General features: G+C 30.3%; 3 protein-coding genes and 1 long non-coding RNA gene across 13 annotated transcripts in view; 2 read left to right on the top strand and 2 right to left on the bottom strand.

Annotated features, from left to right (window-relative positions):
- Positions 1–13150: 13150 nt before the first annotated feature.
- On the bottom strand, positions 13151–14548 carry LOC115697514 (uncharacterized). The gene has a single exon (XM_030624550.2). The coding sequence runs from the start codon at positions 14535–14537 to the stop codon at positions 13674–13676; it is 864 nt and encodes a 287-aa protein (XP_030480410.1). The 5' UTR covers positions 14538–14548; the 3' UTR covers positions 13151–13673.
- A 2869-nt stretch (positions 14549–17417) lies between these two features.
- On the top strand, positions 17418–18023 carry LOC133039660 (zinc finger BED domain-containing protein DAYSLEEPER-like). The gene has a single exon (XM_061118568.1). It carries the CDS (start codon positions 17418–17420, stop codon positions 18021–18023), a length of 606 nt encoding a protein of 201 aa, XP_060974551.1.
- Positions 18024–19231: 1208 nt separating this feature from the next.
- LOC133029346 (uncharacterized) lies at positions 19232–19759 on the top strand. Its single transcript, XR_009683500.1, has 2 exons — positions 19232–19475; positions 19560–19759. It is a non-coding gene; the product is annotated as an uncharacterized LOC133029346 (long non-coding RNA).
- A 3068-nt stretch (positions 19760–22827) lies between these two features.
- Positions 22828–25880, bottom strand: part of LOC115697515 (uncharacterized) — an 84344-nt gene continuing 81291 nt past the window's right edge. For 8 of the 10 annotated variants that reach the window (XM_061101881.1, XM_061101882.1, XM_061101884.1 and 5 more), the window contains 6 exons: positions 24661–24759; positions 23968–24034; positions 23756–23878; positions 23585–23668; positions 23404–23490; positions 22828–23326 (listed from right to left, as the gene is read on the bottom strand). In XM_061101881.1, the coding sequence (XP_060957864.1) occupies positions 23240–23326; positions 23404–23490; positions 23585–23668; positions 23756–23878; positions 23968–24034; positions 24661–24728 (516 nt within the window). In that variant the 5' untranslated portion in view covers positions 24729–24759 and the 3' untranslated portion in view covers positions 22828–23239. Of the gene's footprint in view, positions 23327–23403; positions 23491–23584; positions 23669–23755; positions 23879–23967; positions 24035–24660; positions 24760–24864; positions 24923–24945; positions 25252–25880 lie in introns of those variants that run through there. The other 2 variants (XM_030624554.2, XM_030624555.2) reach the window with 2 other exon arrangements.

Below are 25880 nucleotides of genomic sequence, written 5' to 3'. Positions count from 1 at the left end.
TTAATATAGTATACATTGAAATTCTTGTATTTTTGAGTCTTCATCTTCTTTCGATCAACATAAATTCGTAGTGTCTAACACTTAGTTATTAATTCATTTGAAACACTTTCAATATATTGTCTTTTTTTGAAAAATAAATTATAAAAATTAATATTAGTCTTCAATTATTAATTATTTTAGTATGTAATAAATAAATAAATATGTATATATTGAAATTATATTTCTTCAGAAAATTACATTGTTTTTGTACCGATACTCTTCTTGTGTCGTGTCGTCTTTTATTTCAACATATACTCTTATATATAGTTATATATATATATATATTAAAAATATATATTTTTTAAAATATATTTGGTTGTATCTATACATAAAAATATATTTATTTGAGTTATGATTTTTTTTTTCTTTCATATCTTTGAATTTTGTCTCCAAAAGAGAAAGAGTTAACTTAAGGGTATTAAGGGATATGTTTACCAATAGACCAATATTAGAAGTGAAACTTACAAAAATACTGATTTTTAGCTTAATATTTACAAAAATACTGCTATACGGCAGATATTACTTTTATACTGGATTGGGCTTTTTTTTTTCTTTTATACTGTGGACACCAAAAATTAATACCAATGACTTCATCTTCGTCCCTCACGCATAGAACTTGCCCGGCAACACCAGAACACCCGGAAAATACCCATTAATTCTGGTGAAAGAATAAATGAAACAAAAAATTTAGACACTAAAAACCCACCAAATTATTTTAAAAACGAAAATAAAAAATAAATAACAAACTTATATCTGAAATTCATAAATCAAAAAACAATCACTAGCATCTGAATTGTATTAGAATACATCCTATATTGAGAAAAATACAAATTAATATTGCACAAGTATTAAAACAAACAATCGATTATTAATTCACGTTGAAGTATTCAACGTTGTTTTAGAGTCGTTCTTGCTTAATAACCTGCATTTTATTGTAAATTGGGGATATGAATAATAAGTAGGCAACCAAATCATAACAGGACCACAAAAAACAAAAGAAGAAACGACGAGTTGTTTTTTACTATTTTTTTGATGTTGTTGTATGTCAATTAAAATGTTTAATTACTGATATTCTATAAAAATATTTCAAACAATTGTACTTGGGAGTCCAATCCTATAGAAGGAACATCAAAACTACTAAAAACAACACTAAAACAACAGGAAAACAACCCAAAAACAAATGAAGCATAAATAACCGGTAACACAAAAATTAAAAAACAACACACCTCTACAACCTTTTTTACAGTGACATTGTCAAAAATATCATCTGATTCAACATTTTTAACTGGGATTTACCCTTCCTCTACATATAAACAAAACAATAATAAACAACACAAAAACAACTGTTAAACAACAAAATACTACATTCAAACAAAACAAACACACAAAGACAAGATAAAAAGAAGAAAAAAGACATATTACATATGAAAGTAATACATCCCATAGAAATATAGGAGTACATAAGATAAATTACAAGAAAACCCCTAAAACAACACAAAAACAACTAAAAAATACCTTATCAAGCTTGGACATATGTAAAAATTCATTGTCCAACTCAAAATCTGAGTCTGAATTTCAACCACAGGACAAGGACGTTTGGACATCCTCCTCTTCGAAGTTTCACCAAGAAATTTGCGTTTGCTTGGAACTGGTGAGGTAAGGCTTGGGGGTGTTCCTTAAAATTCCTCTTACCCATTGAGGATCGACACAAGTTTTTCTGAGGCATTTTTGGGGGATTTTTTACAAATGGAGAAGAAGACTTTGATAGAGTCATAGCCATAGATAATGAACAAGCAAAGTATTTATATAAAAAAAAACCAACAAATAAATAGGGAAAAATATAGAGAGAAAATTATAATTTGAGAACAACAACAACAAAAAAAAATTGTATAAAGTAACCACAAAAAATTTGACCCTAAGACAATAACTGGATGTGTTTTTTTTTTTTTTTAAAAAAAAAAAAAAAAGAAGAAGAAGAACATAAGAAGAAGAAGATGAATAATTAAATGGGATAGTAGGTATAACTATAAACCACCAAAACGTGGTGTGAAAGAGAGAGTAATTGTATTGAAATGATGATTAAATTGAATTAAAAGAAAGAAAAAAAAAAAAAAAAAAAAAAGCTGCCACAAATGTGACAATTCCCAGTCACATCAATTTTTTATCACTTAAAATACAAAAAAAAAATAAATAAATAAAAAATAAGTAAACACATCAAAACTCTAGGCTGACACAAAGAATAATTTTTTTTTTATCAAATAGTATTAGAATACACAAAAAAATTTTTTTATCAAATAGTATTAGAATACACAAAATAGGAAGACAGTATAAAAATGTACAGTAAAAAAGAAATTATTGCCGTATCACAGTATAATTGAAATAAATGGGGAAAGTATAGTATAGGGTGTAAATTTCCCTATTAGAATGCCAATGACAGAAGCCCATTTATTAGAACCCAAGAGCAAGAGCCCAATAGCCAAGTTAAACAAGAGTTACACAAAACTCTTTACTGTTATATAAGGAATCTTATTAATTAGCAGGTATTATAAAATAATATAAAATAATATAAAGTAGATGAGAAGAAAGAAGAAGAAGATGAAGAGAGAAAGAGAAAGAGAAAGTGAATGAGAATTTCTGAGTTGTTTATTCCAATGGGGTGAACCCCTATTTATACAAATACAAGAGTGAGATATTAAGAAACTAAGAAAAAGAGGAATATTGATTACAATTAATGGTAATAAATAAAAGATTTGGACATCCACATAATTATTAATATTTATAACACTCCCCCTTGGATGTCCATAATAACTGACTTATTAAAAATCTTGCTGAAAACTTGACCAAAGGAAAAAGAGTATAGTGTAAACTAACTCCCCCTCATTTAGGCATTTGTGGAGATCTTCTAATTGACGAATTTCGATCTTATCTGCCGTCTTCTCAAATGTTGATGTTGGTAATAACTTTGTGAAGAAGTTTACAAGATTGACACTTGATTAAATATGTTGAACACCAATATGTATTTTCTTGAAGCGTATAAAGAAGAATTTTGTGAAATGTGTTCTAACTCTATCTCCTTCAATGTACCAGCCTTTTAGTTGAGCGATGCAAGCAGTATTATCCATAGAGAATTGCTTGGGTTGATACTTCTTTATTGAGTGCAATCCATATGTTTCCCGAATATGCTATGTCAATGATCTCACTCACACACATTCTCTACTTTCTTCATAAAATGTAAGTATGTTAACATGATTTATAGTTGCCTCGTTAAAAACCTTGCCAGAAAAACCCAGTGGGACAAAATCTGAGCTAGGAAAAAAGAGTACAATATATATTTCATATTCATAATTATTTGCAAGTTGCCTCGTTAAAAACCTTGCCAGGAAAACCCATTGGGACAAAACCTGAACTAAGGGAAAAAGAGTGCAACATGAATATGTCTCCCCCTCATGCACATATGATCCATAATTCTTTTAGTGACAATAAATCTCATAGGATTATTGTTATCACTTTTAAAATATCACCATATATCATCTTTGATCATATATTTTCTATAACTCTTTCAGAGTATGTATGGACTTCTAAATTATAGATGAGGGGTTCGTGGAACATTAGTCTTTATCCAACTAATTGTATCATTCATGTGTGTACACAACTTTGTTCATACGAAAATTTAAAATTTCAAGTAGATATGAACATAACACATTAATGATAATGTAAATTTCATTTGTGACAATGATGGTACTCCAATACCATATATTTGTTCCATCTTGTTGTATGATCTTAATTTTCATATCAAATGATCATATATCTATAATTCTTAATACATATGAAGTACTTCAGGAATTCAATACTAATGAACAAACTTTATACATTTAATATTTCTCGATATACAAAAGAAATAAAAGATTGTTCTTCAATTAATCAAAAACTCTTCAAGAGTCTATCACAACGTATAATTTACGTATTTATACTGCATAGACAATCATACGTATTTTTCAAACAATAATTTACTTACATGTCTATATTTCATACAAAGATCTTTGTCATATAGTGCGCGCGACTTAGAATTTATATCACTTAAGACATGTATTAAATTCTTCTAGAATTTTTAGATAAGGCTTATTTCAAATTCTCACTATATTAGGAGCTCCAAATAAATAATCTTTTGTTGCAACATTTATGTGACGCTTATAAATCCTCATAAAATATATTCCAGGCTATAATCAAATAATGATTATATTTTCTCAATATTTAAGCCTTACTTCAATCAATCTCATGTCTATGCAAACTTTGTACAACAATTCATTATGTACAAATACATATATGCAAATTTCTCATTAGAAATATTTATTTGCACACCCTACAGGTCTTACTTCACTTTATGTGAGTAAATTTGCCTGGACTGCGTCATAATATTTTGGCCAAAAATCAAAATGTAAGTCGATGATTCTCGAAAAATCTAATACCATGATCCTTGCTATCTCATGTTAGTTTATTGCATATACAAACATTCAATATTTATTGTCGACAAAAATTTCAATAAATGATAATTTCCTCCCATATTGACATAACTTATAGAGATCTCTTTAAATAACATATTTTTCAAATATGTTTATCATTTATAGGTACCTATAACGAATCACTTCAGGGATTCAATTATGATGAAATGTGTTATGTCTAACTTCTCTTGGGAGTCTTTTCGAGTACCGTTTTCATCACGGTTATCATTTTAATACTTTATAACATTAAGGTATCTCCATGAGTACCTCTAGATTTAACAACTTCAGGGCAAATCAAATGAACATTTATTAATAATTTCTATATTGTTCATTTACGCTTCAGGCGTTTTCAAATCATTCTAACTCAACTTTGAATAATATTGATTTGCAGTTGGTATATATCATTTTGAACTATATCGTTCTTATATACTTTGTGCAAGGATCATTTTTCAAAAATTATCATCGATCCCAACTGCTTCTCTCCCCCTGATCGAGAGAATTTTTAAAAATTGTGATATCTAATAATATTAATATACCTGTAGGGATTTCAATATATCACAATGAATCAATATTTATTTAAACTCATATATACTATATGACATTGAACTTCAGGTTCAATAAACTTCAGTTTCAAGTTCAATCCTTATGAACTTAATTCATTTCTAAGAATGAGTCATACATGTATAATTAGAAATACATTAATTTACACATTTTGTAAATGCATGATCATATAATCTTATTAATGGGGTGAACCCCTATTTATACAAATACAAGAGTGAGATATTAAGAAACTAAGAAAAAGAGGAATATTGATTACAATTAATGGTAATAAATAAAAGATTTGGACATCCACATAATTATTAATATTTATAACAGCAGGTACAATATTATTATTATTAGGCAATCATATGTAAGGTTAGAAAGAGTCAGCCGACCTATTATCTTATTCCTCTCTCAATTTTCAAATTGCAAAACTTCATCTTCTCACTTCTTAACGTAAATGACATGTAGTGTTTCTAATGGAGTGATCTTCAAGAAGAATGTTTATGCAATCACAACTTAACTCACGGGTATAATATTTTTATGGTTCTATGTTTTTTATTTTATATATAACTAACCTAATATTTATATATAAAAAATAAATTATTTTCGATCTCTCCCTTTCCAATGAAAGAAATGTTTTTTACTTGGGTGTTATGGTGCCATCAACTCTATTTTTGTAGCAAAAGTGCTTGTGATGTGTATCCTTGTTGTATGTCAAAGGTGGAAAAATGAAAATAAGAATGGGCATATCTTTAATTATGATCAGATCCCATCCCAATATGAAGCAAATAATCCCTTTACGCTATACAGTTTGGAATGTATGTGAACAATTCTTTTGGACTGCGACCATCTCGATTCTTTTCAATGGCGATGTATCTCTTAATTCTCTGTAGAGTATCATTATTATAGCATTATTGTTTTCTTTTCTTTGTCCTCATTTTTACTGTTTTTGGTCAAACTAATTGCTCACCCATACTATGCGTAATTCTGGTTTCTACAATGCCCAAACCCTAGAACCACAGGTTTCGGTTGTTAATCTTGATTTCGACAGTCCCCTTTTGGACACAAGTTGTTTGTATAATTCATTACATTTATTGCATTCGTTTTTGTTTCTATGAAATGGGTTATAATTTTAATATATGTTTCTCTATCTGAAATCATGTGTTTGTGCAAAGGGCTACAAAACATATTTTCAAGAAGTTCTTGGGCAAGTATATATGGTAAGGTTTTAGATATGGAAAGAGAAAAGAAGAAGCCTATTGGAATGACCTTGAAGGATTCCTCAGCCGCCATATTGTTAAGCACTATGATCTCCTATTGAGACCTCATCAATAGCACAACATCTTTATCATTGCCAGAGGCTGATCAATTTTCGAAATCTTATTGTTTAAGAAACGATTTCAACTGCTCCGAATTATGATTATGAAACATTATTTATATTATTAGTTAATGTATTTTCTTGCAACTTTTTGAAGAATCACAATTTGTTTTATCTATGAGTTGTGTGAATGAATTGGTGTCGTGCAAATGAGGAAAGGTTGTCTGTATAATATTTTGTAAATAAAATTGGTTTACTTATTAATTGATTTGAATAGATGTCTGTTAAAGTTAACTTTTTTTTTGGTATATTCTGTTAAATTTTTTAGTATATTCTGTTAAGTGTACAATAAAAACTGTTAGATAGGCATTTTATATATTAAGTAAGATATATATATATATATTTATATATTTATATAACTCGACATGGGACAGTGGCTTTGTCCTTCTAGTACCTGTTCATATTACAACTATAATATTCTCAATATATATGATGACCTAATTAATTGGCATTTCTCTCTTACGATTTGACTCACTATCTCTACTTGCTCTCTAGCTACAGTTGATTGCACTCTCAATAACTTCATTACATGATTTCTTGCCGGCCGATATGTATCTCCATATAATGCAAAATTTACTGACCGAAGTTAATAAGCCTACTTATGTTTCATTAAACTAGAGTGTTTAGTCTTTTCTACAATACGCATATACAGTATAACTTTTATTTAAGAATATTCTATTCAACAATAATCTCTAATTTGTTATAAAAAAAAAAAAATCAAGTCCCAATGTGGACCAGTTATAAATAAGAATAACCTCTAAATTGTAATTAGTTATAAAATATATACATGTATTTTGTAAATTTATTTATGTAAAATTAATAATTTTATTTTAAATTATAATACATGTATGAATATTATATTTACTCTAAAATATTTCTATTATGATATAGTATTGATGATTATTTATTGTTATTATTGTTACGTTAAAATTTTTTAATTTTTTAATTTTTTTTCTAGTGTAACTCTATTTAGTTATAACCTCTCAATTAGAATATAATTTATTTGGTCTCAAGTGTATTATTAGATAAAGGTTCTACTGTATATATATACTAGTTAAAAGTTATAAATATTAATTTTATTTTTGTATAGTTAAAAGTTATAAATATTAATTTTATTTAAAGTTTAGTTCTTTATTTTTATTTAGATTTTTGTAACCAAAAGTATAATTATGCAAATGATTTATTGTATTAAAATATTATTTGTGCTATTATATTTAGTTAGTAAAATATAATTATATATATAAGTCATAACAAAATAATATTTATTATTTACTTATAAAAAATCTAAAGGAACAAGATATAGATTTTGCAAATTTTAAAACAAACAGTATGTAACAAAAATTAAAAAAAATGTGCGATTTTAAAATAGAAGAAAAAATTATTAAAAAAAGTCTTAATAAATGAAATATAATTAGAAATACTAAAACGAGTATAGTAAAACTTCCTAATCTTCCATTGGTTCAGCTGCTTGAATGGGGAATTGATTATACTTTAGACTCATCATTCGTTTTGGATCTACATACAACTGAATTCTCCATTTTTTGACCGATAATTTCTCCGTAATTTTTTTGGATAACGGTGACCTAACAATAATGGAAGGAAATGTGATATTGTATGTAAATGATGCAATATTCTTATTCTAATAAACCAAGTTCCATGGGGTTATCTAGACAGTAAGTATCCAATGTTTACAGGTAAGTAAAAAGATAAAAAAATGCTCAGGCCTTGGCTCACTCTCTTATAGTTTTAAAAATTTTAAAAGAATAGAAATATATAAACCTGAAAATCTTTTAAGCTCATTAAATAAAGCAAGACAGAGAGTAGTTTTATCATGTCCACATATCTGGATAGGTTATACATGCCTTTAGAATATTATACTGCAATATGTAATTCAACAACATTCCCTCGAAATCATTTGTAGGTAAGAGGAAAAATTTATTATACTTTCACATTTACATTATGAAACTGAGTGTCAATGTCATACACTCGAAACCTGTAGATAAAAGATAAAACTTTAGCTATACAATAATAAGATGCAGATTGTATTTTTTAAGGAAAAAGAAATATAGCTCTAAAACTTACACCAAATACTGCACAACCTCAAAATGATAAGTGAGTGTATGTTTTGTGATCCACGTAGGATCTACTGAATTTAAAATTACTTCAGTACGACCAAGCTCTATAAGTGTTTCATCCCTCTCTTTAGTATAAATAACAACAATAGGATCACTCTAAAGTTCAAAAAGTAAAAAACAAGGAATACATGTTAAATAATAACATTACATAATTAAAGCAAAAGATACAGCCTCCAAAGATATGGAGAAGTTGACCCTATGGTCTTGATTACTTAAAAAAAGCAATGATTGGAAACAGCAACTAAGTCAAAACAATAACATGTCTCCGGATAAAATCTGTTCAAGACTATTAACGGTAGCTATATTTAATACTCCTCTAATGCCTGTTAATGCTTCAAAATTTCTGCTTTTTCTAAGAGAAAGTTGTTATCACTAATATTTGACTTAAGGATGAAATTCATATTGAAATTTTCATGCCACAAGATATGAGGCAAGCTGCAATTCTGCAAGGTGTAATCAGCTCCCCGCCACCATTTTTCACTCCCTATTTGTATGCCTCAAGTGTTAAGGAGAAAAGAACAAAAGCAATTGAGATGCCATAGCTCAAGTGAGAAATGTTACCAACATATATCCATTAATAGTTTTTCTAATAAACACTCACTACAACAAATATTGGTATTACCGGCGGAGCCACCCGCCGGTAATAATAGAGGAGACCGCCGGCATTAATTAATACCGGCGGATTCCGCCGGTAATTATCCGCCGGTATTAATTGGTCGCTATAAGTTACTATTAGCGAAGAAAATGGTATTCCGCCGGTAATAATATTAATACCGGCAGATTAATAGCGGTGGGGTCCGCCGGTATTAATATCTGCACTTTTCCACGCAGATGCATTAATACCGGCGGACCACAATCAATTTTCGCTGGTATTAATATTTATAAATTAAAAAAAAACAATATATTATCTTAAATATAATATATATATAATAAAATTAATTATAATTAAATTAATATATATAATAATTAATATATTTTATAATTAAATTAATTATAATTATATATAATAATTATTTCATAAATATATTATTAATTAAATATAAAACATTAATATTAAGAAATTAAGCATTAATATTAATTTGTCCATTACAAAATAAACTTTATTATCTTAAATAAAATTAGATGAAGTTTAAAACATAAAAATTGACATAATTAAAAACACCTAACTATTCTAAAAATTTATCTGCATTCGAGCTAAGTCTTGAACCATCAAGATTATCACGGGATTGAGCTGGCGGGGCAGGATAATAAGGTTGTCCAGTCTGCGGTGTACGTAAGATCTCCATAAACTGTCGAGGATGCGGGCGAACCAAAATAGGTTGTTGCTGGCTCTGCGCACTGAAAATCTGACCATACATAGGCTGTTGTGGAGATCCTCCCATTAAATTTTCAAATTTATGACATAAATTTTCAAATTTATGACATATTAAATTTTTCAGGATTTTTTTTAAAAAAATAAATTATTATATTTAATAATAATTATTTAATAATTTAAAAATTATTTTACTATTAATTAATTAAATTAATTTTTCATATTTATACTTCTAAATAAGTATTACTTTATATATATATATATTACATTTTTTTATTTAAAAAATTTATAACTAATTTAATTTATTTTTATTTTATTTTTAAAAATTTATTATTTCAAATTTTTTATATTTATTATTTATGATTTTTTATATTACTCTACTTAATTATATTTTTGTATATTTATTTGTCAAAACACTTTTAATTTATAATTTTCTTCATGTTAAATCTTTATTATTTATATACTACAATATTACATAATTATTTTAAAATATTATTTTATTATAATAAACTTTTTAAGTAATTAATATATTCTTATTCTAATTTTTTTAAAAAAAGTAAAAAAACATTACAAAATTAATTATTTAACAAGCTTATAATTTTTTAACTATTCAAAATTCTAAATATTAAACAAAAATACACATTTATTATTATAAAATACATTTATTACTATATAAACTTAAAATCTAAAATTTTACAAATTTACACATTTAAAACTTTTAAGCATATATATATAATATATATTATATTTATTATTATATAACAATTTACATATTTAAAATTTTTAAACAATACATTATATATATTACTATATATACACACTAAAATCTAAACTTTTATAAATTTACATATTCATAATTTTTAACAATATATTATATATACATATAATATAATATATACACTGTTTAAAAATTATATATGTATATACATATATACATATCATATATATAATATAATATATTGTTTAAAAATTATGCATTCATATAACACATATATCAGACATACACAAAATTATATATTTACACATACACAAAAAAATTACTAAACAGTTGCATAAAAACTACTAAACACAAAATTATATATTTACATATACATTTGCATAAAAATTTACACATACACAGATATATAAATGTAATATACCAACTACTAAACATTCAAAGATTGAAAAAAAAAAAAACAAACAAACAAACCTGTAAATTTTTCTGCCGAGCTTTTACTCCTCCCTCGTTTTCACTTTCCGTTACTGTTTCGAGCAAAATATCTCCCCCGAAACTTCAAACATGGAGAAAAAACTAATAACTATCAAAGAAAAATAAAAAGAAAATGAAAAAAATGAAAAAACCATAATGAAAAACACATTACCTGTAAAAAAAAATGATGGTGCAATGGCGCTTCACGGTGGCAAACGGGCGGACTTTGGCGGAGGAGGACGACTCGGAGAAGGGGACTATGGCAGAGGAGGGTCGAGCTTAGGGAGGAGGAGGAGGAGGAGAAGGGTCGGAGTGGGGTGGTGTGAAATGGAGTGGGGAAATGGAAAATGTTTTCTGAGTTATGGGGGGGATTATATAGACATTTATTACCGGCGGGACCCGCCGGTATTAATAGGGGTTCCGCCGGTATTAATAAAACGTTCAGAATCCCCTGACTAATACCGGCGGAACCCGCCGGCAATAATCCGCCGGTATTAGTCTTTTCAAAAATTTGGGCGGTAAAAATCCCGCCCAAACTATTAGAGGCGGATTTTCCGCCGGTAATACTAAAGTTCCACCGGGAATACTAAATTTAAATAAATATTTAATTAATTTTTAATTATTCAAAAGTAATACCGGCGGAATGCCTTTTCCGCCGGTAATAACCCCATTAATACCGGCGGTTTGGCTCCGCCGGTATTACTTCCGTCGGTACTGAGTAAAAATGTTGTAGTGACTTGCTTCACACCTTGTAAAATTCCAGTATACCTTCATGCCCTATACTCTCCAAATCTCTAAAGATTATAGGAATTTATTATAATATCCTCCAATATGTTTACACAATGAATACTTAGGTAAATATCAGATGTAGGCTTTGGGCATAAGATCGAACCTTAAATATTGTACTTGTCTCCTTTATACAGCTAAAACTGCCAAGATATAAATCATATGTCTAATTAAAGATGCCATGTACCAACCAATGCTAAACAAAAGTATATATGATATTAATTTTATTTTAAGAAACTGCTCTTCAAACTCAGGAATGACCAGTGTTAAACGAAATGACAATACAATAGAAAAAAAGCATAAAACTACCTTGTACGAGGTAGTTGGTGGTACAGCAAGCATATTCCAATAAATTTCAGATATCAATCCTTTTGCACTGTTAAATTTCAGTTGATATTCTGATATCAATCCTTTTGCCTGCTCCACACATAAAAATCAAATTTGTCATCTAAAATATAATAAGATAGAAGTCAGTAAACATGAATACATGCTTAAGTACTAATTATTTCTTCGGGTAATAGAAAAACACATGAATACATATATGCAATAGAAACCAACAAATTACCAGTTGTCGGCTAAAAGAATTTTCAAAATTCTCAGTGTCCCTCCAAATTTGTTTAATGTGATGCAATAGAAACCAACAAATTACCAGTTGTTTAATTTGTTTAATTACAGGCATTCCAAAGCTACACAGTATCCCATCAGTCCAATCACCAAGCAGAATTTCTTTCAAGCATTCCCATCTACAGTATAGTGATCTGTAAGCATAACATGTAACATGTATAAGACTCAATTATAGAACATATTTTTAACATGCATGTTTGACCTGAAAATAGTGGCTTGCTTCTCCCATTTCAAGTCTTTTTGAAAAAATATATATGCATTAACTATATCGATATATCATTTATCATGGTCAAAATTAATGAATAAATTTATCACTAATTAACTCTAAGAAGAATAATTTAAACATTTTATTTATCTTCGGGGCCACATGCAATTGTATATATTAAATGTGTTGAATTATATTTATACAGGTTAAAAAATAAATGAAAGGGAAAAACAAAATTACAGGAAATATAAATATATAAAATATATAAATATATATATAATAATTTGAAGACTTATAATTATGATCCTAAATGAATAAGAACGACAGATAATGAATCTATTAAATTAGAAATACAATTTCAAAGAAGCATCAGTTTCATTTGATCATTTCCAACCAAAATTTCAGATTTAAGACCACAAATTTCACATATTTAATCCATATGCATTTTCTATTGCCCAAATCAATAAACTATTTAAACTCAAAATCATAATACTAATTAAACATATGCACTTTTGATAGGAGAGAAAGATACAGACAACATAAAACAAGAAGGAGAGAGACAACCTTGAAGTGTTGTGTTTTGCTGAAGATGATGACGTGGCCTTGGTCGAAAGGAGAAGAGGGAGATGCGAGAGAGGGAAAGTGAGACGAAGCTTTGGTTCGTCGGGCTGTTGGTTTCAACGATCTGCGACTGGATGTGGATACTCCGACGATCTATTAGTTCGTCGGGCAGAGGGAGGCGCTGGATAATAAGAGGCGATGGAATTTTTTTAAAGGAAAATATTCAACTTTAACATACCCTATAAGAACTGCTTAAAGAAGATTGAGACACTTAATATTACTGTGAAGACTTTGAAACTAAAATTCTCAAAAGTTGCTAAAATGTTTGAAAGCTTAATAATAATACAAACAATGAAATAACTGTAACTCTTTCTGAACCTAAAGGTTTGTATGTCTAGTCTGTCACTCTTGATGATGATTGGAGTTTTGGGGTTGAATCATTTCTTTTCTGTAAGCATTGAAGAGATCAACTCCTAAAAAACCGTTAAGCAAGTTCATTCCGGCCATTCCAAACAGCGCTAGTGGTAGCTCCACACCCTTTTCAAATTTGGGAGCATCCCAAATAAGCTTGGTTGTGATGAGAATATGAGCAGCACACCTAGCTGTAATGTAGGTAACCCAATTCAAAAGCCATTCTATCCTTACAAACATGCTCCTCTTAGTAAGTCCGGGGGCCATCCGGCGGCGGACTTTCCTAACGTGCAAGAAGATTGAATGCAACTCACAAATGAGTGTGAGAATAAGATAGTTGATCGTGACATTTCGATACAATGCAAGAGTAAAACAAATGAGGAGTATCAGATGATGCACCAGAATCCAACCATCATTATATAATCGGTATTTCAGCATATCTAATTGGTCATACGCAAAGTAACCACATGAGAAGCACAAAGCGGAGTATGCACAAGGCCAAGTTGAAGTACCTGCAAATAACTGAGAGTGATCAAACATGAACACTCTTCCACTCAAAGAACCCCTTGTTATTAACCATTGATTCACCAAAATAAAAATCACTGAAGAGGAAATAATAGTTGAGTGGAGGAGAGAAACTGAGGTGTTAACGAAAAGAGGATCACGAGAGGGAGAGGCAAAAAAGCGAATGACCCAGTTGGCCAATTGGAAGAAGAAGCACCCAACAACGACGCAGATTAGCTCGGACCGCTTGTTGAATACGATTTCAAACAAAATTGAGACCAACCATAGTACCAGAGTAGCCATGAAAAACACCTTTGTGATTCTCCCATCTTGGCCTGTAGTTCTACCCATCACTCTCTCTCTGTATATAAATCTTACCTCTTACCTAATATATAAAATGTCTATTTAACTGTGCACTTAACAGTTTGTTGTGCATTTAACAGAAATATACCAAAAAAAAATTAACTTGACAGATACTCATTCGTTAAGTAAACCCATTCTATTTAATTATTCATAGACCAAGATAACTATTCACACAAGACACCCGTTCATAGAAGCCCCCAATTCGCACAAGTCATAAATGAGAAAAAAAGACCATCATTTTCTCAATAGTATACTGCCACCATTTCAGAGCAACTTCTTTATTGTTTGTAGAAAACTATAACTGCCCCTGTCTTCTCTACCGAGAGCCCAATAATCTGCTCCGTTGTCACTCCCTTACTTTTCCATGCAATTATCATTCAATAGCTGCAAATTTAATAGCAATAGTGTTATGAGAATGAACTTAATAGATGTAGTGGGAGATTGACAGGAAGTTCTTTTAAAATTAGAAATTTAAGAGGAAGAAGATGAGTAGTTTTCCTTTTAATTTTCTCAGGTGTTGTTCCTCTTCCACAAAATGAGAAAATCATATCAACAACCCACATAAAACCTACTTTACATAATTATTACATATATTTAAGTTTCACCATCACCCAATCTACTACCACTTCCAAACATTTTGCCGCTTTATCCTAGGAATGTCAGTCGGGTCGGGCCCGGCCCGGCCCGCCACAAACCCCGCCCGGCCCGACATCACTTTGGCCCGGCCCGGCCCGACCCGACTCCTTCTTTTGGCCTAGCGGGTCAAGCCCGACCCGAGATAATCGGGCCGGGTTAGGCCCGACCCTTTTTTTTTTAAGAATACTTATTATTTTGTTTTGTTTCATTTGGGTATTTAATTTTGGTGGTTGTTGAGACAATTCATTATAGACACCTTTTTTATATATTATGTTATTTTAGAGAGAGAAAATTTGATGAGAAAATAGATAATGCATCAAAACCCACCATTGATTATTATTATTATTTGCTCTCTTTTTTTTTATATTCTTTCTAAAAATTATTATTATTATTAGGAAGTAGTTAGTTATAACTATTATACTATTACAATATGACATGCCTTATTAAAAGGGATTTCTTTTTTCTTTGGTTTTGTCTTGTTTTGAGTCATGGGTAATGGGAGAACTATTATATTGTTTGATTATGTTTTAAAATCAATATTATAATAATTATGTAAGTCAATTTATTTTTAATGAAGAGAATTATAAGGGTGTGATGGTAATTCTTTTTTTTCAATTTTACTTTAATAATAGATAAGGTTGGAAACTAAGATTTTCAATGAATAATTGAATTTTTGTTATAATGAATAAATGAGTGATTCAATTATGCATAATAGAGGAAAGCTTGAGATTGTACTTTTGTTACTAACAATATTTAATACATCAATAATAACTACCAACCATAAACTCAAATATAATAACTAGCAACCATAAGTACTAAACACTACAATTTGTTCTCATCCATATCCTCACTCATATACTAAAAAGAACAATGTACTTTCTAATCATCAAGATCAACTACGTAAGGCTCCTGCAAAAAAATAAAAATAGAAAAAAGTATCAATAATAAAAATATAGCTAACAGTATTTATAATGCATCTTTCTACAAAAAAAAAATATATAAAAATAAAAAAAAGAGCCTTCAAAACACCTGAACTAAGATCAATATATATTATTTCGGGTCGGGCCGGGCCGGGCCCGACCCGAAATAATATATACCGGGCCGGGCCGGGCCGGGCCAGAAGCCCGAGAAGAGCCCGAATCATTCGGGCCACAGTCGGCCCGTCGGGCCGGAGGCCCGGCCCGCGAAAATAGCCCAGATTGACATTCCTAGATAGTAGATGCATTATAAATACTGTTAGCTATAGTTTTTCTCATAGTTATATGATGTTCTTTGGAGAGGAATTATGACAAATTCAAAAATTCTATACTAATATTATGCAAACTTGTTCAAGAAAAGTGATGAGAAGCTAATAAAGTACAAGCAGTATTATTACTTAACTATTTAATAAAACCATTACTAATTATTGTAGGACAAGCTGAATAGATTGGTATTGCTTTTATATATAGGGATATATATATTTATATATATATAATCAAAATGGTTTGAGTATAGTTATAGTAGTGGTCATGGAGTAAAAATGTGCTTTAATCACTTGATACTAAAACTTTCAATTATAGAGTTGCACTTGTATAAAAATGGATGTATACATATTTTATTCACATACTTGTGAGGTTGAATTCTAAATTGTAGTTCCATATGTTAGTTTAGGTAAAGGTAATTGCAGTTTGGGTTAATTTGAATTTCAGATTTCTAATGGTTCTCACAAGTTGTAAATTGTGTAATTCTTTGTAGCCTTGTGCTATGTATGCCTATTCATTGTGAATGGATGCAACTGTTAAGATTGTGTTAAAATACAAAAATCTGTTAAAATCTGTGAATGGTTAATTTTGCTTATTGATTGTTGTTCTTATTTCTTTTCATTTGTTTTAATATTTTCAGTTACAGGATTCAGCATCTAGGTACTCTCTAATTTTCATTTGTCCTCAAGGTACTCTCTAATTATATTTTTTTTATAATTAAATTACATATAATTTTATAGAAGAGTTTGAATATCTTATATATTCATCCATAGTGAAGTAGGTTCTGCGAAATTTGTGTGCTGCGGTGATATAAGGATGATAAATTGTTTGTTATCTGATTATTTATAGTTAAAATTGACAGATGGTTAGGTTAATAAAATAGGGAAAATGCTGCCCGATTTTTCGTAGATATGTTTATCATATTTTTAAAGAAATTGCATGGATTAATTGATAGATATGAGAATATGGTGTTAATGTAGGTTAATATAGAATGTCTGGTCAAACCGATTCTAATTTTGAGGATGATGTTGATTTTGTGCCATCAACTACAAATGAAGTACAATCTGTTAGCAATACAGTAGATGAAACTCAGAATCAGAGAAAAAGAACTTCTCGTGCATGGGATCATTTCACACGAGAAAAAATTGATGGAAAAATTAAAGCGGTTTGCAAGTATTGCGAGCGTAAGCTAGTGGGAGAAAGTTCTAGTGGGACTAGGCATTTAAATTCTCACGTGAAAACGTGTCCTGTAAGAAAGGCCCAACTTGCCGCCAATCCTAGTGCAACTACAAGCCCTTCAGTTTCTTTTAATTTTGATCCTAATTTAGCAAGGACCAAATTGGCTCAAATGATCGTTAAGCACGAATATCCCTTGTCTATGGTTGAGCATAGCGGGTTTATAGAATATTCAAGCACTTTATGTCCCATGTTTCAAATGGTGTCAAGGAATACAATTAGATCAGACATTATGAAAATGTATAAAACTAAGAAAGAAAAGTGCAGGCAAAATTTGGAAAAAAGTAGGAGCAGAATAGCCATAACCAGTGACATGTGGACTGCAAATCATCAGAAGAGGGGATATATGGCTGTAATGTGACTCATTTTATTGATGATTCTTGGAACTTACACAGTCAGATATTGAGTTTTAAGTATGTTCCGTGTCCTCACGATGCTCCAGCACTACTTGAGGCCCTAAGATCTTGTCTTAATGATTGGAAAATAGAAGACAAGATCAGTACAGTGACTCTCGATAACTGTACTGCCAATGATTCCATGATTGATCTTTTGAAAGGACAATTTGAGCCTGACAGTTTTATTTTGAAGGGAAAGTTGCTACATGTGCGTTGTTGTGCACATATTTTAAATCTAATTGTCAAAGAAGGCTTATCTGTCATTGGTGATAGTGTTGACAAAATTTGAGACAGTGTTGCTTATTGGTCGGGCACACCAAAAAGACATGAAAAATTTGAAGACACTGCTCGTCAACTTGGAGTACCATACACCAAAAAAATATCACTTGATTGTGTAACGAGGTGGAATTTAACTTTTCTAATGCTTAGCACAGCTTTATCCTACAAGACAGTATTTGAACGTGCAAGGCTGCGGGAGTTGCGTTTGAGGTGTGCCCCTTCGGAAATTGATTGGCAAAATGCTCAACAATTGTGTGATAAGTTAGAGTTGTTTCATGAAGTAACCGAATTAATTTCTGGAACAAAGTACCCTACCGCCAATATTTTTTTTCCAAAAATATGTGAAATTAAGACCAACATTGAATCATGGATGTTATCAGAGGTGCCTTTTATTAAGGACATGGCAACTCAAATGATGTCCAAGTTCCAGAAATATTGGCGAGAGATTCACGGGCTTATGTGTGTGGCGGTTGTTTTAGACCCGAGGTACAAGTTCATGTTGCTCGAATATTATTTTCCTGTAATTTATGGAGATGAGCAATATGTAACTAAAATTGCGAAGGTTCGTGAGCTTTGTTGCGAGCTACTAGAGGAGTACGGGTCTAAGTTTCCTCATTTGAGAGAAAGAAGGGTTCAAGAAGAAAATGTATCAACATCGTCTTCAACACGCCGATTGGATGCCCTTTCTAACTTTGACAGATTTGTTAGAGCTTCCTATCGAGTAGAGAATATGAAGTCTGAACTGGATTTATATTTAGAGGAGAACTTGATACCTAGGACTGAAGAGTCATTTGATATATGCAACTATTGGAAGGTGACGGGCCTCAAATACCCTTTGTTGAGTATGATTGCCAATGATGTATTTGATGTGCCTGTTAGCATTGTTGCTTCGGAATCTACATTCAGCACTGGTGGTAGGCACGTGAGTTCACATCGTTCGAGACTTCATCCTTCTACATTAGAAGCATTAGTATGCACACAAAATTGGTTGAAGACTCACAAAAAAGGTAGATATTATTTAACAATTGTAAATATATATTTATATACATTTTTTCATTTCTTAATTAGAATTAATATTTATTTTATTTTTTTTAACAGCAACAGTGAATGATGAAGATAATGATGTTGATCCAACAATGGTAATTAGTTAAGTTTTTATAATTTATCAAATAAATTATTTATTTTTATTATTAATACTTTTTTCTATTTTTATTTTTTTGCAGGAGCCTTACGTAGTTGATCTTGATGATTAGAAAGTACATTGTTCTTTTTAGTATATGAGTGAGGATATGGATGAGAACAAATTGTAGTGTTTAGTACTTATGGTTGCTAGTTATTATATTTGAGTTTATGGTTGGTAGTTATTATTGATGTATTAAATATTGTTAGTAACAAAAGTACAATCTCAAGCTTTCCTCTATTATGCATAATTGAATCACTCATTTATTCATTATAACAAAAATTCAATTATTCATTGAAAACCTTAGTTTCCAACCTTATCTATTATTAAAGTAAAATTGAAAAAAAAAGAATTACCATTACACCCTTATAATTCTCTTCATTAAAAATAAATTGACTTACATAATTATTATAATATTGATTTTAAAACATAATCAAACAATATAATAGTTCTCCCATTACCCATGACTCAAAACAAGACAAAACCAAAGAAAAAAGAAATCCCTTTTAATAAGGCATGTCATATTATAATAGTATAATAGTTATAACTAACTACTTCCTAATAATAATAATAATTTTTAGAAAGAATATAAAAAAAAAGGGCAAATAATAATGATAATCAATGGTGGGTTTTGATGCATTATCTATTTTCTCATCAAATTTTCTCTCTCTAAAATAACATAATATATAAAAAAGGTGTCTATAATGAATTGTCTCAACAACCACCAAAATTAAATACCCAAATGAAACAAAACAAAATAATAAGTATTCTTAAAAAAAAAAGGGTCGGGCCTAACCCGGCCCGATTATCTCGGGCCGGGCTTGACCCGCTAGGCCAAAAGAAGGAGTCGGGCCGGGCCGGGCCGGGCCAAAGTGATGTCGGGTCGGGCCGGGTTTGTGGCGGGCCGGGCCCGACTGACATTCCTAATTCAAAATTAAGAGTTAGTTAAGCTCTATTTATACGGAATAAACAAGAACGGTCTCACCGCCTGCAACCGTTTCTCTCTCTCTCTCTCTCTCTCTCTCTCTCTCTCTCTCTCTCTCTCTCTCTCTCTCTCTCTCTCTCTCTCTCTCTCTCTCTTATTTATTTATTTATTTTTACTTCTATTTAAATATATTTTTTTAAGTGGGATTAAATTAAGGGTAAATACTATTTTAGACCATGTGTTTTGGAAAAATTACCAATTTGACTCTCTGTTTTGTTAAATGAGAAAATGGACCCTGTATTTTCCAAAATAGTACAAATAAGACCCTGAACTGATTTTTTGTCAAAATAAAATTTAATAATAATCTCATCTAAATGTATTATGACAAAACTGTTTACATTTTCTGTATTTGTTTGTATTAGGAATTGTCTTCAAGTTGGTTAGATTAAAAAAAATTGTCAAAAATTAAGCTCAAGTTCTTATTTATACCACTTTGAAAAATACGGGATCCATTTTGTCATTTAACAAAACAGATGGTCAAATCAATAGCTTTTATAAAACACAGGATCCGAAATGGTATTTATCTAATTAGAAAAACAAAAGTAAATTTAAATATAAGAAAATTCTACATTGCACTACCTTAAAAAAAATATTGATGCATCGTTATATGCTTTTACATCAAAGAGACTTTTTTATCTATTTTTTTTTATATATTTGTGTATATTATAATTATTTAAGACATTTGCAAAATTTTGAAAATTTTTAACATGAATTCAAATTGTTTGTTGCACGTGAGACTCTTTTATTATATACACGTGTAAAATGGACTATTTGAGCATTGCTTTCTATCTTGTAAATTATTCTGAATTTTTTAAAATTTTATAAAATGTCTTAAACAGCTATAACGTATACTAGGGGTGTTCGCGGTGCGGGTGGTGCGATTTTTGACTATTTTTTCAAACTAACCCGCACATGCAGTTTTATTAATTTCCCAAATCGCACCCGTACCGCGAAACTAAAAAACCGCACCGCAAAAAATGGTGCGGTGCAGTGCGGTTTATGCGATTTCTACAGTTTAGACTATCACTAAATAATTAAACTATCACAAATACAACAAAGCTTGAGCAACACTTGTCAAAAATACTTTAAGACTTGAAAATAAATATGAAAAAAAAGTTTCAAATTTCAACAATACAATAATTAGTAGGCTTGGGTTAGGCTTTCACATATTGGATCTATATAAATATAAAAATTAATATTTTTATAATATGTGGTGCGGTACGATTTGAACTGCATATTAGTAATTTAAAACTGCAAATCGCACCGTACGGTTTAAGAAAAATTCAAACTGCGACCGCACGATAAAGAATTTCAAACTACATTTTTTTTTGCGGTACAAAGTAGTGTGGGCGATTTGATGAACACTCCTAACGTATACGACTATGAAAAAAAATTAACTAAATTTTTTTATTTCTAAATGCCAAAATAGATTAAGTAGATTAAGAGAGTGTATTATAAAAGTATCCTAAAATATATAAATATAATGGGTAATTCTACAATGCACCCCTTAAAAGGGATGTACTGATATATCATTAACTTGTTTCGGCATCCAGAAAAAATTTTTATTCTAATTTTTTTTTTATATTCATGTACGTTATAACTATTTAAGATAACCTACAAAATTTTAAGAAATTCCGAATAATTTACAATATAGAAAACAATATTTAAGCAGTCTATTTTACACGAGTATAAAATAAAATAGTCACGCGTGCAATATACTGTTTGAACGTAGTTTTCAACATAATAAACTTTTCCAAATTTCTTAAAATTTTACAAGATGTCTTAAATAACTATAACATACATGACCATGAGAAAAAATTTGACTAAAAAATTATTTCGGGTGCTAAAACAGATAAGAGTACATTAATATATCCATTTTAAAAGAGTGCATTGTAAAATTTCTCTATAATTGGATACTTCTACAATACACTCTCTCTAAAAGAGGTCCACCGATGCACTCATTCTTTCTAAGTTTGAGAGAATATTTTAGTTGCCATATTACACCTTATAAGGCTACTATAACATTTTAGAAAAAAAGGGTCCAATCCATCCATTGCAATGATGGAAAAGCATATATTTTCTTTTTGCTTTTAGTATGATAAAAACCACCGGCTATCACCGGTCACTGTTAGCAATCAACGCTGCGTTTCCTTCGTAGTAAAGAAAAGAAACATTACTTTGTAGCTTTGTATATCTAAATATAAATAGTGTTAAAACGGTCAGGAAATGTGTGGCCTATGTATATTGTTTTTTGAGTTTTCCGTGTATACAACGTGTGACCCATATACATATATATTACATGAAATTTTTATGTCGGGAAAATTGATTAAATTTGAAAAGATGCTTAATATTATTTAAGCACTATCAAAACCTATCAACACTCCCTCAGATCCAAAATTCAATGAGTATCCGAATGTTTCGAATCAAAAGTGATCTGTCGGATTGGAGCTCCAACCCGCTCCAATTTAATGGATCTTTTTGACATGTCTATCTCTCCTCCCACGATAGGAAGAAGGGTACAAGAGAGGGACTAACTTTATATGATGTTTATCATATCAGAAACACCTAGCTGAAAACTAAATATGTATTAATTCAAAGTAAACGAAATGAGCATTTCCCAGTACAACTTCAAGCAATCCAAATACCATTTTCTGTCCTTCAATTAAGACAGAAATAAAAGTGGGGCGCCTAAAGAAAATTTAGAACTAGAATAACCGAAAAGTGAACTCAACATCTTCTTACAGTGCGTCTCGGGCAGCAATTCGTGAGGTTATAGCATCTGCAAGTGAGGACACCCTAAGTTCCACGCTAGATATCTTGTATTGCTGGAATACAACAAGTTATCAGTCACTGAAGGCTAATTATTTTAGCTTAAGGGAAAAAGAAATGTCAATAGACAAACCTTTAGAATTTGGGCTTGGTCTGCTCTGACTCCCAATTCCTCCAAGTCAATCTGCTTCCCATTGATAAGTTTCTCTACGCCTTTCATCTAGTGTGATAGCAAATATTATAAAGGCTTGGCTAATATTTTACATACTTCTAAAGCAATTCAAGGTTTGATACAGTAAATCTCATATTCTCACCTCATCAGGAGAAGCATTGAAACGAGCAGCAAGCACATAAGATGAGCTTTCAGAGATGCCACATCTTTTCAAGGATTCTGTAATCTGTCATTGAAACTCAATGGTTATACAATAGGTATCCATAAGCAAGTTATCAATAGACCAGCATAGTTGAGTGGATGAAGTTTTTACATGCTTAGATCCTGAGTAATTGTAAACAAGCTCTGAATGAAGAGTGCGCGTTGTCAGTGACTCCCGCGATTTGGCAACTATGGTCTTATGTGCAGCTGCTAATAGAGGGAAAACATCTGGGATCTGTTGAATTCAAGAAAGCTCAGAAATGTCAGTTTAGTAAAGTTAATAAGTGAAACTAAATGAAAGAGATCAAGTGAGTATTATTGTACAAGAGAAGCATTGAGAAATGCAACTTCTGGTTCCAATGTTCCAGCTTGCATAGAATCCTGGAGTTCCCTGGAAAACAATGAATTGTCATTAAGACTTTCAGCAAACAGTATAAACTAATTATTAAGCCCTTCAGTTCTCACATAACTTTCTTGAAATGTTCCTCCTTGTTGAAACACTTATCAACAGTATTGAAGTACTATTTGCATTATAACTTATCCTTTTCATGAAAAGACCTCAAAAACCATCAATTGTATTGTGCCCACAATTCCTAGTGGAAATCAGTAGATAAAGCAATAAAAATTTGGTTATCTTCACCATTCTAAGGTACATAAGATGCAGCTATTGCTAAGCTACACTTTGCTCCTAAGTCATAACTCACCCAACCAATACCCTATATAACCAAAAAAATATTAGCTAATTAAAAAGGGTCTTAGACATAATTAGTCAAACTCTCACTTTAAGCTATGGTATCACACAATAAATACAAAACACTTCTCTATATAGCCCAAAAAATTGCAAGAGAAACCTTTAAAGTAATTCAGCACAAACTCATTATAGGAATAAGAGCACTGAGCTTTTCCCTTTCTTAATCTCAAATTGGTACCAAAATAACAGCTAAACTGGAAGAGTAGAAAAGAAAACAATATTTTCACCAACGTGATTAAATTTTTTTAAAAGAAAAAAGAGATTACTTGGCGTTAGTAACATCGGAGTAAAGGGCTAGGGCAAGAGTTTCTCCATTGACCTGAAACACCTTCATTGCAGGTTCTCCAAATCCTCAATTTTCAACTCTGCAACAAAATTATTCTCAATTAAAAATAGTATAAAGAAACCATGGATTTACCCCAAAAAAATGTAAAACCCCAGATTATACAAGTAACTTGAATTTAAAATACCATAAAAAGATAAACCCTTTTGAAAATTCCAAATTGGAAAATTTAAAGTAGTTCGTTAGAGGGTTAGGGGAAGATACTCACTTGGGTTTCAAACAAGGAGCGTCTGTTTCCTAAGCAGAAAGTCGTAGGTTCGACCCCTACCTGGCGCGAACGGTTTCTCATTTTTTTCTTACTGAAAGTTTCAGTTTTAGTACTTATTCCCTTTACTCATCTCTCTATTTCGCATTTTAGCTAACCTTGTTTGAAACCCAAGTGAGTATCTTCCCCTAACCCTCTAACGAACTACTTTAAATTTTCCAATTTGGAATTTTCAAAAGGGTTTATCTTTTTATGGTATTTTAAATTCAAGCAATCCAAATACCATTTTCTGACCGTTTCCTGACCGTTTTAACACTATTTATATTTAGATATACAAAGCTACAAAGTAATGTTTCTTTTCTTTACAACGAAGGAAACGCTGCGTTGCATCAACACTGAGTTGCTAACAGTGACCGGTGATAGCCGGTGGTTTTTATCATACTGAACGCAAAAATAAAATATATGCTTTTCCATCATTGCAATGGATGGATTGGACCCCTTTTTTTTAAAAAATGTTATAGTAGTCTTATGATTTTTTAAAAAATGTTATAGTAGTCTTATGAGGTGTGTAATATTACAACTAAAATATTCTCTCTCTCAAATGTAGAAGGAATGGGTGCATCGGTGGACCTTTTTTAGGAGTGTATTGTAGAAATATCTAATTACATTTATATATTTTAAGGTACTTCTACAATATATTCTATTAAAATGGGTACGATGCACCCCTATTTATATTTTACAAAATTTTAAAAAATTTAGAATCATTTATAATATAGAAAGCAATACTTAAATAGTTTATTTTACATGCGTATATAATAAAAGAATTCCATGTGCAACAAACAATTTGAATTCATGTTAAATCTTTTTAAATTTTTCAAAATTTTGCAAATATCTTAAATAATTATAATATACACGAATATAAAAAAAATTGGGTTAAA

Source organism: Cannabis sativa, chromosome 7, assembly GCF_029168945.1.
Source record: "Cannabis sativa cultivar Pink pepper isolate KNU-18-1 chromosome 7, ASM2916894v1, whole genome shotgun sequence".
Taxonomy (NCBI): Eukaryota; Viridiplantae; Streptophyta; class Magnoliopsida; order Rosales; family Cannabaceae; genus Cannabis; species Cannabis sativa.
Note: the sequence above shows the minus strand (reverse complement) of the source record. Positions and strands in the feature narration are given on the sequence as shown.

Excerpts from the sequence above, each read along its gene's own strand:
- LOC133039660 (XM_061118568.1), top strand. The coding sequence starts at position 17,418 with ATGTCTGGTCAAACCGATTCTAATTTTGAGGATGATGTTGATTTTGTG.
- LOC115697514 (XM_030624550.2), bottom strand. The coding sequence starts at position 14,537 with ATGGGTAGAACTACAGGCCAAGATGGGAGAATCACAAAGGTGTTTTTC.